Source organism: Aulonocara sp. 'chitande type north' Nkhata Bay, linkage group LG3 (assembly GCF_057382095.1).
Source record: "Aulonocara sp. 'chitande type north' Nkhata Bay isolate Kocher_YH1m ecotype deep benthic linkage group LG3, A_spYH_male_GT1.1, whole genome shotgun sequence".
Classification (NCBI taxonomy): domain Eukaryota; kingdom Metazoa; phylum Chordata; class Actinopteri; order Cichliformes; family Cichlidae; genus Aulonocara; species Aulonocara sp. 'chitande type north' Nkhata Bay.
The window spans coordinates 12,607,112-12,627,010 of NC_141346.1; the positions used below are offsets into that span (position 1 = coordinate 12,607,112).

A 19,899-nucleotide genomic window follows, 5' to 3' on the forward strand; every position below is an offset into this window, starting at 1 on the left:
TGGCTGATTGGGTCCCACACCCAATTTCACACCTTGGCTCAGGCGATTAGAGGATCATCAGGGGGTCCTTTTGTCCCTCTGTGGGGGGTTACTCCCACTAGGTTTTTATCTGGGACTCTCCACCATTTGACCTTAGAACTGAAGAAGCTTCTCGGATAAGAGGTGAAACGTCTTCAAGCAACTTAAAGAAGTCCAGGCGCTTTTCTTTGCAAGCTCCTTTGACTACGATGACCTGGATGACTGAGAACCTTCACAGACATATTTTTAATGTACTTGGTGTGTGGAAGCCTCTCCCACATTCTTTGCAGTAGTTCATTTTGTCTCCAGTGTGTCTACGTTGATGTGGTTTTAGGTCCCGTTCGTGATTGGAGGTTTTTCCACAAAGGTTAAAGAGAAACGCTTTCCCACCACCACAGTGACGACAGGGTTGAGAAATGGATCAGTGTGCTTCGCTCCACTCCTAAACAAAGACATTGTAAATCAGAGAATTCCTTCAACGTTTTTATCCTGAACGTCGCCTGAAATAAAAAGCATCTCTGCCAACGTCCAATTACATTTTACTGTTTACACTATAAAACTCAGGTTACTTCTTCATTTTTCCAAACAGTTCATTCAGTATAACTCCATAAGTTTACTGATCAGACTTTTTCCAAACAATCAGGTTAAAATTACAAGATAAAAAATCAATACATCCTCACAGTAACTGCACTTCTAGAGTTACTTTCTGGAGTGGATCTGTTGGTGTTTTTTCAGCTGATTTGGAGCTTTAAAAGTCTTCTCACACAGGTCACATTTATAAGGTCTCTCCTCAGTGTGTTGTTGTAACTGTGCATCTGTTGTAAACAGTTTCCCACACTGATCACAGCAGGAAACATCAATTCCAGTCTGAATCCGTAGGTGAATATTTCGGTACCGTTTGTCACTGAAACTTTTTCCACACAAGTCGCAGCTCTACGCCTTAATTCCAGAGTGGGTAACTAGATGCCTGTGTAAGTCGCTATTTAGAGCAAAAGCCTTACCACACAACTCACAGTTGTGTGCTTTAAGTCCACTGTGGATGAGTTGGTGTTTTTTTAAGGTTCCAGCCTGGGTAAAAGACTTACCACACAAGTCACAGCTGTAAGGTTTAAATCCACTGTGGATGAGTTGGTGTTTTTTCAAGTGTCCAGCCTGGGTAAAAGACTTTCCACACAAGTCACAGCTGTAAGGTTTAACTCCACTGTGGATGAGTTGGTGTTTTTTCAAGTGTCCAGCCTGGGTAAAAGACTTTCCACACAAGTCACAGCTGTAAGGTTTAACTCCACTGTGGATGAGTTGGTGTTTTTTCAAGTGTCCAGCCTCGGTAAAAGACTTTCCACACAAGTCACAACTGTAAGGTTTAAATCCACTGTGGATGAGTTGGTGTTTTTTCAAGTGTCCAGCCTGGGTAAAAGACTTTCCACACAAGTCACAGCTGTAAGGTTTAAATCCACTGTGGATGAGTTGGTGTTTTTTCAAGCTTCCAGCCAGGGTAAAAGACTTTCCACACAAGTCACAGCTGTAAGGTTTAACTCCACTGTGGATGAGTTGGTGTTTTTTCAAGTGTCCAGCCTGGGTAAAAGACTTTCCACACAAGTCACAGCTGTAAGGTTTAACTCCACTGTGGATGAGTTGGTGTTTTTTCAAGTTCCCAGCCAGGGTAAAAGACTTTCCACAGAAGTCACAGCTGTAAGGTTTAACTCCACTGTGGATGAGTTGGTGTTTTTTCAAGTCTCCAGCCTCGGTAAAAGACTTTCCACACAAGTCACAGCTGTAAGGTTTAACTCCACTGTGGATGAGTTGGTGTTTTTTCAAGCTTCCAGCTTCGGTAAAAGACTTTCCACACAAGTCGCAGCTGTAAGGTTTAACTCCACTGTGGATGAGTTGGTGTGTTTTTAGGCTTCCAGCCAGGGTAAAAGACTTTCCACACAAGTCACAGCTGTAAGGTTTAAATCCACTGTGGATGAGTTGATGTCTTTTTAAGTCTCCAGCCCAGGCAAAAGACTTTCCACACAACTCACAGCTGTAAGGTTTAACTCCACTGTGGATGAGTTGGTGTGTTTTTAGGTGTCCAGCCAGGGTAAAAGACTTTCCACACAACTCACAGCTGTAAGGTTTAACTCCACTGTGGATGAGTTGGTGTGTTTTTAGGCTTCCAGCCAGGGTAAAAGACTTTCCACACAAGTCACAGCTGTAAGGTTTAACTCCACTGTGGATGAGTTGGTGTGTTTTTAGGCTTCCAGCCAGGATAAAAGACTTTCCACACAAGTCACAGCTGTAAGGTTTAACTCCACTGTGGATGAGTTGGTGTGTTTTTAGGCTTCCAGCCAGGATAAAAGACTTTCCACACAAGTCACAGCTGTGAGGTTTAACTCCACTGTGGATGAGTTGGTGTTTTTTTAAGTGTCCAGCCTGGGTAAAAGACTTTCCACACAAGTCACAGCTGTAAGGTTTAACTCCAGTGTGGATGAGTTGGTGTGTTTTTAAATATCCAGCCTGGGTAAAAGACTTTCCACACAAGTCACAGCTGTGAGGTTTAACTCCACTGTGGATGAGTTGGTGTCTTTTTAAGTGTCCAGCCCGGGTAAAAGACTTTCCACACAAGTCACAGCTGTGAGGTTTAACTCCACTGTGGATGAGTTGGTGTGTTTTTAAGTGTCCAGCCCGGGTAAAAGACTTTCCACACTCATCACAGCTGTAGCTTTTCTCTCCCTTTCTTCTGTGAGGTTTGTCGGCCTCCTGAGAGCGCTGACTTCTCGCTCCATGTTGGTCCTGCAGTGACAGAGATACAAACAGAGGCAGTGAGTGAAATGCAGTCGTGGAACAAACTGAAACTCCCTTCATTGGTGGAATCAAACATGTCAACAAACACATTGTTGGTGTGTTTCCACCACCTTCTGGTGGCAGTATCACATTACAATGATGTGCTACAATGAGAGTTGTAATGAAAATGACATTATTGAAGAAATATTGATCAGCAGAGAAAATCTTTTACGCATAAGAAATTTCAAGTTCAACTGATGATATTGTTGTTTCAATGTGTGCTTATAAAATATGATCTTTGTATTTTCTTGTAACTTCTGTTACAAGAAATTAGAACTCTGAACAATATTTAAACTCCATTCAGAGTTACATACCATAAAATAATACTTTATGATTAACATAACAGTTTGATTGCTCTAATTACCTGTATTTACCTTGTGACATATTACAGGGCAAAGTACATTCTGGGTACAGTTACATCACAAAACATCAACTGTGAACACCTTATGTTACCGTGGCGTTTAAGTCCATAGGAATTATGAGTATCTACTCCCAAATTCCCATCCGGGCTACATTATTATCGGTTCATGGTATCGCTTAACTTTTACGAATATGAGTACACACACATTTTACAGTATCGGCCCCAATACCCGATACCAGCAACGGTATCGGTGCATCCCTAATTGTAACTGTGATATTTTTCTCACCTTTTGTGTTGAAGTCATTGATTGTTTCCTCTGTAGTGGCTGAGCTGAGTCCAAATGGATGAAATTGTTCCTCCGTTGCACCACCAGACTCTTCTCCTCCTGTTAATCACCTGGGGGACACACACGCAGCAGGATTTGTAAAAAGAGTTTTGATAAACACAATGCTGGACAGCAATGCTGTCATGTACATATACATATATACATGTCTATATACATATACATATATATGTCTATATATATATATACATATATAAATAATAACACCCAGCACGCCCCTGCGGGCGGTTTATCCTTCAAGCTTGGGTCCTCTACCAGAGGCCTGGGAGCATATATATATATATATATATATATATATATATGTGCAGATCCATAGAGGCTGGGGTCTATCACACCAGGCAAGACCCCAGGTGCAGGCTGTGTAAAGATGCCCCAGAGACAATCCAGCACATAACAGCAGGGTGCAAGATGCTAGCAGGCAAGGCATACATGGAACGCCATAACCAGGTGGCCGGCATAGTGTACAGGAACATCTGTGCCGAGTATAACCTGGAAGTCCCGAGGTCAAAATGGGAGATACCCCCAAGGGTGGTGGAGAATGACCGAGCTAAGATCCTGTGGGACTTCCAGATACAGACGGACAAAATGGTGGTGGCTAACCAACCGGACATAGTGGTGGTAGACAAACAGAAGAAGACGGCCGTAGTGATCAACGTAGCGGTTCCGAATGACAGCAATATCAGGAAGAAGGAACATCATATGTCACTGCATTCTTCTGCACATATGGCGTCACTCTCTTTTGCTGTGGTGGTTCCAGTTCACGAGCTCCTCTTCCTTTAGTGTTGGGGAGTAACGGAATACATGTACCGCCGTTACGTATTTAAAATACAAAATATGAGTAACTGTATTCCGTTACAGTTACCGTTTATAAAGGTGGTATTCAGAATACAGTTACTTTGTTGAAATAAATGGATTACACTGCGGTACTTTCCTGTTTCATTTTGTCGCGGGTCAGGACTGTTTGGGTTTTGTTTGACAGCTACGTTCTGTTGTTCCAGGCGGCAGCGTTACGGTTGCCATGGTTACAGGGCGACGCTCTCTTGCTCTCTGCGACTGTGTGTTTCCTGGGTGAGAGAGCGCCTTTTCGTTGTTGTTGTTGTTGTGCTAAGCTAACAGGCAGAATGCTACAAGCATAGCTCTAAAGAATGTAGCATCATGGGCAGTGTAGTCCGTGTTGCAGGGAGAATGGACTGCCATACACATTATGGGTCTGTGAGCGCGAGGAGGGAGAAAAGGGGGAGTGGAAAAGTACGAGCTGTCATCGAGGAAAAATGGGAGCTGGAAGCATGTAAATATAATAATAACCACTTCAGCCAAGAAGAGTGCCTGACGAGCCCAGTTGTAAGTAAGCTATTAAGACTCGACTGTACACCGTGTTCGTGTTTTCCTCCGAAAACAATAAGTTCTGTTGGAGCAGTCTTTCAACGCCTCTCTCTGTCTCTCGCAAGAAAAGTTGACCCACACAACAAAGTAAAGCTATTTTTCGGCTACGAGCCGACAGGGACCCCGCCGTATTAGTCAGAGGTCCCTTTACTACAGTTCGGAGTCGCGGACCTTCAGTAATAGTAATGAATCACCCAGCAATAGTACATTCACGTTGTTGTAAAAAGCATGATAATATATTAAGTAATCCAAAGTATTCAGAATACGTTAATGTCATTGAGTAACGTAACGGAATACGTTACAGAATACATTTTGGGGCATGTATTCTGTATTCTGTAATGGAATAGGGCTTTGGAGCGTGATGTCACGGGGGTGGGCGTGGAAAGGATTTTGGCCCGATCCGCCATTTTGGGGGTCTAGCGCAAGTGAAAAGGGAGCGAAGGCACAGACAACAGCCATGGTTCGTATTTGCTGTGTGGTCGGCTGCAATGTTCGATCGCACGACCAGCAAGAAAATAAGCTTGAAAATGGTTTATCTTTTCATTCTTTCCCAACCTGGAAGCAACACGAGGCAGCTCGTGTATCGATGTTACCAAACAAAGGCGTCTAGCCTGGAGAGCAGCTGTGAGACGAGCTGACGTGCAGTTCTATTCCATCTCCAAATATCTGTTGGTGCTCCAGACATTTTCATTCCGGTAAGTTCTAAATATGTTCATATCAATCTTTATAGCCTATTAGTTTTATTTTCTATGCGCTCTGAGCTCATAGCAAATGACAACAAACATTCTACTGAGTGATTTTGCAGAACTACCTTCTATTTATAGAGTTGCTAATTATTTGGCATTATTGCAGCAAACCAGCCTATTAAATGGATGAATCACATCGTGACTGGGTTCCAGTGCTACACAAGGGACCTGCTTCAAACATACCACCATGCCAATCAGATTACTTCTTCCTTGTGAGGGTGAAGAGGTGACCCTTCTGGATAAGATGGTGAAGGTTTGCTGCGTTTTGGTGAACAGTGTGATAATAAAACCAGGGAAAAATGAAACCTGCTCCTGTTAAATACTCTTAAGTCTTGTGCTGTTAAAATTGCTGTATTTTTTCAAAAGATACAGTAAATAAAGTAATGTTAGTAGTGAGTGATATCATGTAAACACTCGTGATTTTGTGTAAACATTTTGTCATTTGTAAACTATAAAATCATTTTTCTTCTTTGGCTCTCAGCGAAGGCGGTCGCACTTTTCTCCTCTCCTCCTCACCCTTATCTTCCCTGCTTAGCCTCTATGTCCTTGTCTGTTTCGTGTGCATTACTTTCCCTGGAATAGACTCACACGGTCATTCTCTAAAACCTAAAAGAGAATTATGGATTTGATTAACTGGTCTCTGAATGCTATTGACACCCTTTTCTCAACGAGAAGTCTGGGCTCGGGAGAGCCCGAGTGCCCTGGAGGGACTTTCCCTGCCGGATACACGATGGACGGGTGGCAGAACTGGAGAGTCATGTGTCTGGCGGGACTGTCGATCGAGGACGCTGAAGATATCTATCTATTCGGAACCATGATAACAGGGTTCGTGCTGATCGGAGTTGGCTTGGCCCTGGTTTATCGGAGAAATAAGAGAGCGGAACCGGCTGTTCAAACCCCCCTAAGGCTGCCCGCTGGAATTGAAGAGATGAGATGAGGCGCGACCTCTCACAACGAACGTAATATGGTCAACACCTTGGAGATGCTTACAGCTGCTGTGAAGGCTCAAGCGTATGGGGGGAAACATCAGAGAGAGGCCTGCTCAAAATGAGACCCTTGAGCGACAGTTGGACGACATCACGGAACAGATCACTGCAGCTGTGAGGTCTCAGAATCAAAAGAATGGCAACACCATGGAACAGAAGTTTGATATCATCATGGGGAGGATCGTGGCTCTCCAACGGGAGATCGAGAGGCCAGTGTCGGAGTGTTAGGGCAGCCAAAAATTCTCCTGGGCTGCTCGCATTGAAATTTACAAAATCAACATTGAGATTGCGGACCCCCATAACGGCACCAGCTGCAGGCCGGAGGCTGGAGCCGAACAATCACTCCCTGATAACGACTGTGTTACGGCTATTCTTCCCATCCCATGCAAGGACACCTGGATTGGCTGGAAGACTATTTACTTAGCCTGATAGGCCGAAGGACACTGTCTCAGCTAAACTATGGACACGCACACACACACACTTACACTGATAAGCACTCACTCATCCCCCCTCCCTTTCCAACGCCTTCGATGCTTGTGCCCTACCGGGGAAGATAGCAGTCAACTGGACCAGCACAGATGCTGCAGGACCGGATGCGCTGTCTACACCGGCTCTCTCTTACCCTTTACCCGCCCCTGTTGCTTGTCTCGTGTTTCTATGGTGTATTGATAGTCATGTGCTTTTGTGCTGAGGTGTTTTTTCTGTTATCAAACTGTTCTCCCACTAGGAGCTCAGTCTGAGTGGAGTTTTTTTTCTCCTCCTCTTACCTCATGTAGTGTATTTTCGTTGTTTTTTCCTATCAGCCTACCTTCTGACATGTCTGCCCAATGTGATGTTTGTGTAAAGTTGGTCAGAAGGTTCCTTTGTGAGTGCGCATGCGCCATTAGCGTGCTGCCTGCTGTAACCCCTAATTTCCCTCGGGATGAATAAAGTATTCTGATTCTGATAAATGACATGGATTCTACATTGTAACTGATGTGATGTTCTATAAGGTGGTTTCAATAAAATTAAAAAAAAGAGGCAAAAATTAGTTTGTTTCTTTATTCAACTTTTGAACAGTGGGACTCAGTCAGTATATATTCAGTAAATGCAAATTATTTACATGGCAGTGCACTACAGGCATAAATCTAGACCCCTAGATAAAACATTATGGTTCATTCCCACAACCCACAGCTTTACTTGTTAGGATGCCTGGGTCGTCGACCCAGGGTTTTTGGAGTTTATGATATTATTTATACTGTTGTTTTGGACTTTGTTTCTGTGTTTTCTTCTGTTTGCACTTTTTTGTTTTGTTTTGTTGTTTCTGGCTCCTTGTTTGGTTTGTTTCGAGCCCTCCGTCCTGTTTCCCCCGCCGCCCACCCTGGTTGGGTTGTTTTTTTTTTGTTTTTGATGTTTTGGTTTGGGCTGTCTGGAAGCCAGCCCTTAAGGGGGGGGGGGGGGGTACTGTTAGGATGCCTGGGTCGTCGACCCAGGGTTTTTGGAGTTTATGATATTATTTATACTTTCTAGTTTTTGGTTTCTTTGAGTTCTGTCTTATGGCTTATGTCTCTGTCTTCTTTAGTTGCTCTGTCTCCCCTATCACCTGCATCCCCTTGTCTAGTTCGTGTCTATGTGTATCTTAAGTTCCTATATCCCCGTGTTCAGTCAGTGTTTGTGTGTGCCCTGTTCCCACGTCTCTGTTCCCTTTGTAGTGCCTGCTTATGAGCCTGTGTCTGTGTTATGTGTTTCCTGTTTTACTTTGAAGGTCTCTGTCTTTTCTCAGTGTGTTCAGTTTACGCTTCTTTGGTCTCGTCAGTTCTGATTTGTCCCAGCTGTGTTTCCCTCCTGTTACCCATTCCCTGATTGCTCCCTCTGTGTTATTTGTTATTTTATATGTTATGTTTTGTATGTTGTTCAGTATATTTCTATGCAAAACAAGAGGGATTTCAGTACACAGCAGGATATTCACATTTGTAACCAGATATTTACATACACTTTAGGGAGAAAACATAAAACATTTTTACTGTACAACATCAATTTAGATTAAACTTTTGTTTTAGATAAATATTGAAATATATTTTGAATTAGTTAAATGTCAGAATAAAGAGAGACAGCTGTCTATTTTTTATCACTTTGATCAAATTTAGGAGTACATATACACTAAGTTTATTGTTAATTAATAAGAAAACTCCAGACGATTCCATTCTGAGCTGAAGAAGCTTCTGATAGGTTAGTAGAGTCCATGTGAGTAAATTGGTGGAAATGGGTAAAATCAACAGATGTCAACCAAACCAGAAAAAGAACTGTGGAGCTCCATAAGTGTGGCTCAATTTTGAATACAATTTGGTGCCATTTGCAATTAAGAAATACAGACAATTTCTCTCTTTCCTCTTAAAGTTAACAAATATGTTTTTTTATTTATCAATCTAAAAAAATAAACATTTAGTCTGATTTGATGTTACAATTAAAAAAGTGTTTGTTTTGATCTGAAGAGTTTGTAAATATCTGGTTTCAACTGTATATTTGATGATTGTCAGCACAAAGAGAGAGAGAGAGGAACAGAGAGGAGAATGAGGACAGAACAGAGATGAACAAGAGCAGGTGAGACACACATGTTAGTCAAATGGTTGTTTACCAAAAGTATCACCGTATCATAGGTACTCATGTATCTCGTACCTAGTGTTTCTTTTTAGGTTTGCTATTTTTCAAATTCTACATTTATTAAGTTATGCAGGCTTGTTTGCACAACAAGGCTAAATAATTATATAAACTTTTCTCAATCTAAATAGTGGACTTTGGTAGAATTAAAAAAACAAGTGTAGTGCAGGTCTATGATGATTTTTTAGTGCTACTATCATCTAGTTCTGATTCTTGTTCTGTCTTGGTTAAATCCTATATAGTCCTGATTTTGAACTGTTGTAGTCCAGTTTTAATTCCGGATCAGTTCTGGGTCTGGTTGAATTGGGGTTTAGTCCTCGTGTCTTGATACAACTCCGACTTTGTTCTGCCTTGCTGCTCAATTAAAAAACTAGTTTAAGGTGTTCTGCATATGAGATATATATTTTTCGCTATATGAAGTCATTCTTTTCTGAACAAAACTCAAAACAGAGCCTATTAATCTTTCAGTCATTTCTACCCCCCCCCCCCCAAAAAAAAAATAAATAAATAAATAAATAAATAAATAAAAAAAATCCCACATGCATACTACCCTTTAGGGCTAAGCCCCGGGTGTTTCAAATGTCTGGCTCCGCCTCTGCTCTACAGACTGTCTAACTCCAGTGTATACCAAGCAATCTATTATTCTTAACAGCAACAACATAAACTGAACCCACATTAAAGTTGGCTCGGTGCTTACCTTTATATGAGCCCACAAACCGAGAGAAACTCCGTGATGAAGCTGGAAGTCTTAAGAAACAGATCAGGGAGCAGAGACCCACGTGGTTCACGCTGATCTCGGCTACGATCCAGGACACAAGGGTGTGCAGTAGTGATGGGACGTTCTGTATCGAGGCTTCGGAGCGTGTGTCGAGTAATGGAGGGGGCGTTTCCGCGAAGCGCGTATCGAGGCTTGCTTCATTTATGGGAGGAGCTGAAAATAATGACGTCCGAAGCCTCGCTGCCCGGCTGTACCACGTGACTGGTTCATGAAGCGGTTCGAACTTTGCCGCAAATAATCATTTTCCATACTGCCAGCATAAATATACACAGTATACTGCCATCACTACAATATACATGTTTTACACACTCCTTTTGTTGTTGACATTTACAGGCTGTGTGCAAAATGCCACACTCTTCAAATTCATGCCAGCTATTATTTTTACGTCCAGTAGGTGTCCTGCTAGAGCAAATGAAGCTTCATGAAGCTTCGCGTTGGGGTGAACCAATTGGATGAAAAGCTCCAGTGCTTCATGGGGCTTCATCTGCCCATCACTAGTGTGCAGATCGATGCAGAAATTAATCCCAACGTTGGCAGTGGTATATGTTCCTGTAAGTTTACTACTTTACTCCCGTTTCATGAAAAAGCAGCTCTCTCTGCTCGACTGCACACACACTTTGCTCCGCCTCCTTTTCCGGCTCTGCTGTGATTTGTTGCTGTGCGGTCACGTGACTAAGCAGACCAACGTAGCCATGTGGGGTGTTATTTCAAAAGTAGCGCCTATCTCCTTTTCCTTAACTCTTTTTCTTGCCCTCGATGGAAACGTCATCGTGGGAAGGAGATTTGCTAAGGACTCAGGGAAAGAGAGGACCGGTGCTGAGAATTGGAACAGCTTTAGGCTGTATCCCAATAGTTGGGTTGCGGTCACGTGGTTCTGATGACGTGCGGAGGCAGCGCGATTTTTGAGTGGAGGGCGGAAGTAAACATGGAGGACACTGTGGAGAGTCAGGAGAGCAGCTATTGTGCAACTTTAGACCCTGTTTCTCGGGAGAGATATAAACAGACAGTTAAAAAAATATATCGGACGTGATCCGTATTCTTTGAAAATGTCCGAATACACCACAGAAGTAAAGGATTTGCCTACTATCGAGGCTGTGGATATCACCAACTACTTGGTCCTCCAGACTTCTTACTACACTAGGCAGCAAATGAAAGCTTTCAAGAGTCTGGAGGCGTACAATTTTTTTGTCAGCGGGTGGGTCCACAACCTTGGAACAAAACGTCTCCGTGATGGATACAGTTTGGTGTTTGCAAGGGTGAGTGTTTGTTCTTATATTGCTTTATCTTAAACACGCTAACAGTTAGCGGTAGCGGCTTTAACGTCAACAAACATGCCACATCCTTAGGACTTCGTTAGAGTGACAGTTGTTTGTTTCAAGGTAAACCATTCTCAGCGGTCTAACGAGACACCTCTGAAGGGTGTCTCGGGCTCTCAGCCGTCTGTTGCATATCCAAAATCGCCTCTGCACATCGATGCTGTTCTGCCTTAAGCTTCATTCTTTTCTCTCGTTTGAGAACTGATTCCGATCTGGGTTTTCGTTCGTAGCCGAGATTGACCGTCGGAGCCCAGTCCTCCGACTCTTCGTCATCCAAAGCACTTGGGCAGCCTATCCGGTTGTTCAGTGATGACGCGACGAATCCGACGAATCCTACTTCCGGGTCTAAACGCTCCTGTGTTCAATATGACACAGTGCTGTGTTCCTGGTTGTTTTAACCAATCTGGCTCAAAACAACAGTCTAATCTGTCATTTTACCGGTTTCCTTGTGAAAAGAGAGAGAAGAGGAAGTGGCTGAAGTTGATAAGGTATGTTACAACTCGTAAGTGAATGAATAAATTTGTAAGATAAGAGCTAGTGGGCTCTTACTTTAGTTAGCTAATATAGCTAGTGATGAACAATTAAAACCCGCTACTAAAAGACAAACTGGCTTTTACCAGTAATTGTACTTATATAGACAATGGATTTTATTGTGTTTTTTTTAATACAAAGACGTTGTTGCATTTTTGAAGTCATTTTTATTTCTCCAAGCAAAGATTGAGAGCTAAGGGTCACTTCGCTATATATATGAAACTTAGTTAGCTTTCGACGCTCAGAGGAATAAAAATTACGTCCAAAAAGCGATGTCTATGTAAGAAAATACATTACAATCCCCAGCCTATGTGCCAGTTAATTACCAAAATAAAGACCTAACCAACAAATAGCTAGCAAAGGTTGCCAGTTAGTGCTGGGCGATATATCGATTTTTTAAAAAATATCGATATATTTTTATACAAGACATAAGCTGTGACAATATCGTTTATATCGATATAGTCTATGTTGCGTTATAATTACACTTGTGGAGCCGCTATTTTGCCTCTCTCTCGTCTGGGTTTGTTTGCCCCGCCTCTCACCCTCACTGAACACAAACCCCCTCCCCCATCGCTAAACCTCCAGTTGGCAACAAGATGGACACAGGAGCTAGCGAAGAGGAGCTCGTCGGAAAAAAGAAAACCAATGGCTCAATTATTTGGAGATGGTTCGGGTTCAAAGTGTCAGATGAGCAGCAGAATAATGTATTCTGTAGAGAATGTCGAAAAAGCGTCGCAACGAAAGGTTCGAGCACCACTAATCTTTACCACCATTTACAACTGCGGCATAAAGTGCAGTATGAAGAGTGTGTGAAATTGCGTGCTGTAGCCCAGACCGCAAAGTCTTCCGAGGTTCCTGCCGTGAAACAGATCACCTTACAACACTCATGTGCCATATGATACAAAAAGTGAGAAGTGGGGGGAAATTACTAAAGCAGTGGCCTATCATATTGCTAAAGACATGGTCCCCATCTCAACTGTGGAACAAGAGGGCTTTATACAGCTGCTAAAAACTCTTGACCGAAGATACCAGTTACCTAGCCGGAAATACTTCACCAGAGAAGCACTGCCAAAAATGTATACTGATGTTAGACAGAGTCTCGCTGCCCAGCTCACCAAAGTGTCTCACTTCGCACTGACAACCGACATGTGGTCCAGCAGGACATGCGAGCCATATATGAGTGTGACTATACATTTCATGGAAGACTGGGAACTGAAAACTGCCTGTCTCCAGACCAGCTACTTTCCTCAAGACCACACCGGAGAGCATATAGCTGAAGCCCTGCAGGATGTGCTCAAAACCTGGAAGCTCAACCCGACGGGACTGGTTGCTATAACAACTGACAACGGGGCTAATATTGTCAAGGCGGTTCAACTGAACAAGTGGTCGAGGATCCAGTGTTTTGGTCACAGGCTTCATCTGGCCATTGGTAAGTGCAATACTGAATTTTTTGATTTGGAAAAAAAAACGCTAATAAATGAAAAGTGTATAGAGTCTCTTGTAGAGCTAAACATGCCTATGGACCACAAGACAAATATTTTTATAAGTCATAGCCAGCATATACATCTATCACTTAGAAATCGAAAGTTAGTTGAACAAATAAATAAACTATCCCTATTAAATCCAATAAACGTATTGGGGTGTATTTGTCTTTGTATTAGATTGAGTTGTGACACTAAATGAGGACCACAGCTGAGACAAGACAGGGATACATTTTTAAATACATAGTGAGATTAAAAGGTGTAAAAAAACCGAAAAAAAACATGTTCTAATCATTTGGTGATCTGGTGATTTTACCAAGATAGTTTAACTAGAACCATTTCTAGGTTATACAATACACGACACATTTTGCAAATATTGTTAAGTCTTATGCATCACATTCTATACAACTGAGATGGATGTTAATTTGCCTTTGAGTGATTTGCATCTTAACATAACAATTAAAGTGATTTTAAAAGTTTGTATTTTGTGTGTCACAGGACATGCTATGGATGATGCCCGCATTACCCGGGCTTCTTCTCTGTGTAAGAAAGTCGTCAGCAGCTTCTCCTACAGCTGGAGGAAGAGAAGAGAGCTGGCTGAAGTGCAAATACAGCTGGGTCTTCCAAGTCACCAGCTACTCACAGAGGCAACAACTCGCTGGGGATCAAGGCTTCTCATGATAGAGAGAGTTCTGGAGCAGGAAAGAGCACTTTCTAAAGTCCTCTCTGTCGACATGAAAACCAGACCTCTAGTCCCTACTTGGCAGGACATAGAGGTCCTGGAAGCAGTTCAGAAAGCTCTCAAACCCTGTCAGGACTTCACTGATGCACTTTCAGGAGAGAAGTATGTGACCCTGTCCTATGTCAGACCTGTGCTACACCTGTTTAACACTAGTCTCCTGGCACCTGGAGAGGAGGATAGTGAGCTGTGTAAATCCATCAAGACCCGCATTGTGGATTACCTCAACAATAAATATGCAGATCCATCCACCAGTGACCTGTTGGACATGGCTTCTTTTGTGGATCCACGGTTCAGGGCGAAATACATCCCTAGTGAGAAGATTAATGCACTAAAACATAAACTCATCTTGGAGGCAGAGTCTCTGCTCAGCTATCAGGGTACGTGTTTGTCTGAGCTGACTGATCCAGCCGTGCCTGAGTCTGCAGACCAAGAAGAAGCAGCAGTAGGACACACAGCTAAAAAAAAGAGATCACTGGCAAGCTTCTTCCAGCACAGCACAGCCACCAACACTGGTTTCACAAAAAGGGAAGCAATCGAAAATGAATTTTCTAGCTACCTGTTGTCAGTTTGTGTAGAGAGTGATGCTGACCCTCTCAAATGGTGGAAGGAACATGAAGTTGCCTTTCCAGCACTGAGCCTCCTGGCCAAGAAATATCTTTGTGCGCCAGCTACCAGCTCCCCTTCTGAAAGGATTTTTAGTTGCAGTGGAAACATTGTAACCTGCCACAGGGCATCGTTGAAGCCTGATAATGTTGACAGATTAGTTTTCCTGGCACAAAATCTGTAAGCTGTACAGTTGTTGGCCTTGCTTGTTTGTGTTCTTTCTATATTGTTATTGTCATTGGAGATTTGCACAAAGACCCACTGACCAAAGAATGTAATTTTGTTAATTTCATTCAATCTGTTTACATGTTTGGTTTTTTGCACAAAGTACCAGATGATTGTTCAGCAATACACACAAAGAAGCACTTTAGAAAACTTTAATTCAGTGTAAGCACTTTTTAAAGAGCAAGATGCCTTTGTTATTTTAGATCTGCATCTTTTTAGTTTACATTTTACATTTAGTTTACAATTTTTAGCTTTTTGTTATGTATGAAAAGAAAAAAAATGGAGCATTATTATTTAATAAATGCTGACAATTTATTTTTGACAATTTTTTCGTGTACATCTACAGTTGTATCTTAATAAAAGTTACATGTGTGACATCTGGGACAAGTACCTTTGACCAAGAACTCTCTTTTTGTTCTTACTTTATGGGATTAAAAAAATATCGAGATATATATCTTATATCGCCATCCAGCTAAAAAATATCGAGATATGAATTTTGGTCCATATCGCCCAGCTCTATTGCCAGTACTTATCTTTCTGGTAAGCTTAAAAGCAAATTAGTACAACGATGTGTAAGAAAAGCATCTGGACTTCTTTAAGTTTTAAGTTTCTTGAAGCTTCTCTCATCTGGATGAAAGAAGCTTCTCTCTATTATTTATCTCTATTTTTTTTTTTGTATTAATCATAACTAATGGAGGGCTAGCGTATGATCTGAAATTTCTCTCTGTCTTTTTAAACACTTCCACAGACGTGAAAACTTCACCCCAAACTGCAACTCAAGAGTCTGCAGTTGGCACTTCCCTCAAGGAAAAGCTGCGGGGCCAACAAGATTTGCATGGAACGACGGGAAGTCTTTTCAGTTCCCAGATGACCACAACCCTGTTAGAAAAAAGAAGAAAAAAGAGCAGGTCCCAGCTATTGGTGAAAATCAGAGTGAAATATCAGATGAGCCACATCATTCCAACAATGCAGCTACACAGACAGATACTGCAAGTTCCACAAGTTCTTCCCAAAGTCTTCTGGTGCTAGAGATTCAGAATGACATGCTAAGAATAGAGAATGAAAAACTTAAAAAACAAGTAGAGAAGCAGAAGCAGACTTTCTCATTCAGTCAAATATCTGACAATCCTGAAAGGGTCCAGTACTATACTGGATTGCCCGATGCTGCTTCTGTCCTGTTTTTAGAAGCGCTTCTTTCCAGATTTGATCTTAAATATCATTCTGATTGGACTGTCCAAATGATGCCCCTACTTGACCAGTTATTTCTAACCCTGATCAAGCTCAAACTTAATTTTGGTCATGAAGACCTTTCAATAAGGTTTAACTGCAGCAGAGGCACAGTAACTAATATTTTTACAACAATTGTTAGTGCACTGTATGACATTTTGTATGTTGGCATGCTGGAAAACAACATTCCCTCGAGAGCCAAGAATCAAACATCGCTGCCAGATTGCTTCCAACCATTTCCTAACTGCAGGATTGTGCTTGACTGCACGGAAGTTTCTGTTTGTAACACAGAGAGACTTGACACACAAAGTCATTTGTACAGCCAGTACAAAGGACGGACCACACTAAAGGCTCTAATTGGTGTGGCTCCTAATGGTGTAATAACCTTTGTAAGCAACTTGTACGGTGGAAGTGCCTCAGATAAGGCCATAACAGCTGACTGTGGAGTACTGCAACATCTACAACCAGGTGACATGGTCATTGCAGATAAGGGCTTCACAATTCGGGACATCCTACCAGAAGGGGTCTCACTGAACATTCCGTCCTTCCTCACCAACGGACAATTCACACAGGAGGAAGTGAACAACAACAGGAAGATTTCCTGTGCAAGAATACATGTAGAGCGTTCCATTCAAAGACTGAAACTTTTCTCAATTTTGCATCACATCCCACATCAGTTAAAAAAAAATATTAATAAGATCTTGAAAGCATGTGTGTGTCTTACAAATTTACAAACACCTATTCTCCGTGAAATTGAATAAATTATACCTGTGAGAGTTAAGAGGTAAAAGTACATTGTGTCATTTTCTAACTACTTGTGGACCAGAAAATACAACTGTTGAACAAGTTTACTTTTATTATTTATAACTCCTAAGTGTTCTGGATTGTTTTGTGTGTATACTCAGGATGTTACAACATAAAAACAACTTAGTTGCATAGTTTCAAATTGAGAATGGTCTCATTTGTGATTCGTATAATGTTTTACTCTGTTTTTATCAATGGCTTGTTACATTTTTCATTCCATTCCAGCTTCCTGATTACTGCCTAGTTTTCTTGCTATGCATTTTCAATTAAAATGAAGAATACCAGATACATGTGTTACTCTTTATTTTCAGGAACAGTTTGTCCAAAACATTTTATTTTTTCAAATCAAAAATTAATATAATTTAAGAATTTATCTGAATATATTTACAAAGTTACAATGACAAAAAATGTACAATTTCCAAATAGTTTTAAAATTAACTATAAACATTTGGACTGATAAATTACTCATGCTGATATGAATTCAAAGCTGCGATAAAATATGGGGTAAAAAAACTTCCCGGTAGAACGTTTCCAACGCTTCAATGTTAACAGCCCAAGTTTGTTCTCTATCCACATGCAAGATGAAAAAGTCACATGGAGTCCAAACAATAAAGTGACAGCTTTTCGCCCCTGTGAGATAGAGGTTGCCCTGGATCTGATGCCAGTAGTTGTGATTCTTTTTTAATACCAGGGAACCACTTGCCTCATCCAGCTGTAGGAAAAAGTCCTTACTTTCTGCAGCCTCCAATACAGTTTTGGCTCTGGCTGACCATGGGCATTTCACCTCAATGATGCACTCATTAGAGACAGTCCCATCTGGAGAACCACCAAGCAGGCCACTGTTAGATAAAAACAGTCCCCTCTCCTTGATAGCTGCACCAGTACAGTCAGTGTACAACTGCTTGGCCTTTGGCTCATGAAGGATCCCCCAATCACATGCCTTTGGGGATGAAAATACAACTTAGTCATAAAGGAATTCTTAGATGCACAGACCCGTTTTACTAACAACTTACTTTAGATCCTTCTGTCAGGTTGTACTGTCCAAGCAGAGTCTTAAATAAGGAAGGGGGGTATGAGCGCCGCTGGACTGCACTCAGGACCAAACCGAAGTTGCTGGCTGTGATTCTCTTCTTGCGATATGCTGACCTTTTATAAAGAAACACAAATTAAGAGACACAGTTAACTAAAATTTCCTACTTAACACTTAACAGAATAAATTTCAAAGCACTTTCTTACCACAATGCATTCTTCGTTTGCCCAACTGTTGCTTCCTCAATCTGTTTCTTCTCTTCGTCAGACACAGCCAGTGATGCCAAGAGATAACGAGCCTTGTCTTCTGCTTGGGGAAATCCCAGGTTCCTCAGCACTTCATCAAATGTCTTGGCTGGTTTAGCCTAGATTTAAAGCAAAAGGATTTTAAAGGTTTTAATGGAACCAAGAAATTTTGACCACAGAATAGACAAAGTCAGGTACAGAGTATATAAAATACATGTAAAAAATAAAGTGGGGACAGTGGAAGCAAACAGTCTGCTGTATGTAGTTTACAAGAGTTTACATACATGTACAATTTATACCACATGTTAAAGTAAATATCAAAGTACCTGAGAGCATTCAGGACTCAAAATCCAACCCATCCCAGTAAAACGTTGCAATTTCGATAGGGATGCCACTGCCCATTCCTTGTCCTCCTGGGAGACAGGTCTTTCGATTCCAGCTGAAAAAAAAAAACTTTTAGTAATCTGTATAAATAATAATTTTAGCATATAAAACATAATGCTTTTTAAAAAGTTAAGAAAATAATTATTATAATTAATTCAAAGGACAAATTTTAAATAAATAACTGACCTTGTGTTGTTGAGGGTGTCATCACAGACACTCTCTTGGCAGTAATTTCTTCTGCTTTGCATGATTTTACCCTCTTCCACACACATTCCACGTCAGTGCGAGACACATTCTTCTCCACCCAAATCAACAATGCCGCCATATGATGGCACTTATCATTGCCAATCGGGCACTCACAGGAGCTGAACCTGACTGACTGACCCTCAACATGCACCTACATTGAAAGAAAGTTAATGCTTACCCTAAACATTCTAACAAACACTTGCAGCGCTGCTCTGTGTACTGGTACTAGGTTAACTAGGCTAATATAACTGGTACTAGGCTAACATTACTAACTCTCCAAAACCTCCATGTTATGTAGATTTTCATCTTCGTTTACTTCCACTGTTATAGCATTGCTGTACGTGTGTGTGCTTTATGAAATACATCAGAATACAGAATATCTCATGTTTAATCGTCGGCTAGCTAGCTTACTCCTAGCTCACCTCAACATTGTAAATCTTCTTTTTCATGGATGCCTGGACACTTCCCTTTATAATTCCGCCTGGGAGAACGGTTACACTGACCACTTTACTAGAGTTGAAGGAATTAAGACCCTTTTTAACCCTAATTGGTACTTCGCTAAAGAAGGAGGTAATCGTGAACAAAGTCACTGGCTCCGCCATCGTTGTTTCTTGAGGAGCACTTAGACCCGGAAATACCTGCAACGTCATCCGTGACGTCTGACTGAACAACCGGATAGTCCCAATCAAGTCAATATTAGACTACTAACTTAAAAGCACTAAGTAAACGAGAATTTAACGACAACCTAATGCTAATAAGTTCGTTTGCAAACATAACATTACCTCTGACGAAGTGGTCGCTGCAGACACGGGCATTGGCAGACTCTGCTCCTCCCGACTGTAAGCGTAAATTTAAAATCCATTTTTTCCTACGTTTTTCGGTTAGAATTTTCCATTTTTCTCCTCTTCGTTGGGCTATTTTTGGTACCCTAAAATACCGTTTATCAGTTTCTCTGGTCGACCTACTGGAGCATCCGTAAACACAACAGGA

General features: G+C 41.6%; 3 protein-coding genes across 4 annotated transcripts; 1 reads left to right on the forward strand and 2 right to left on the reverse strand.

Moving 5' to 3' along the window:
• Window positions 1–808: 808 nt before the first annotated feature.
• On the reverse strand, window positions 809–10,124 carry LOC147334013 (uncharacterized). Its single transcript, XM_086286488.1, has 3 exons — window positions 9,995–10,124; window positions 3,489–3,598; window positions 809–2,790 (listed from the first exon to the last, which is right to left on the reverse strand). Exons 2-3 carry the CDS (start codon window positions 3,504–3,506, stop codon window positions 952–954), a joined length of 1,857 nt encoding a protein of 618 aa, XP_086142614.1. The 5' UTR covers window positions 3,507–3,598; window positions 9,995–10,124; the 3' UTR covers window positions 809–951.
• An 809-nt stretch (window positions 10,125–10,933) lies between these two features.
• On the forward strand, window positions 10,934–17,874 carry LOC147334014 (uncharacterized). 2 transcript variants are annotated; one of them, XM_086286523.1, is made up of 2 exons: window positions 10,934–11,331; window positions 15,722–17,874. In XM_086286523.1, exons 1-2 carry the CDS (start codon window positions 11,306–11,308, stop codon window positions 16,959–16,961), a joined length of 1,266 nt encoding a protein of 421 aa, XP_086142649.1. In that variant the 5' UTR covers window positions 10,934–11,305; the 3' UTR covers window positions 16,962–17,874. The 2 variants fall into 2 exon arrangements, with proteins under 2 accessions (XP_086142649.1, XP_086142648.1); XM_086286522.1 differs by lacking the exon at window positions 10,934–11,331 and adding an exon at window positions 11,701–11,879.
• Window positions 17,461–19,582, reverse strand: LOC147334015 (uncharacterized). Its single transcript, XM_086286819.1, has 5 exons — window positions 18,850–19,582; window positions 18,606–18,718; window positions 18,241–18,398; window positions 18,018–18,150; window positions 17,461–17,944 (listed from the first exon to the last, which is right to left on the reverse strand). The coding sequence occupies exons 1-5, from the start codon at window positions 18,986–18,988 to the stop codon at window positions 17,486–17,488; spliced, it is 1,002 nt and encodes a 333-aa protein (XP_086142945.1). The 5' UTR covers window positions 18,989–19,582; the 3' UTR covers window positions 17,461–17,485.
• Between the last annotated feature and the right edge of the window lie 317 nt (window positions 19,583–19,899).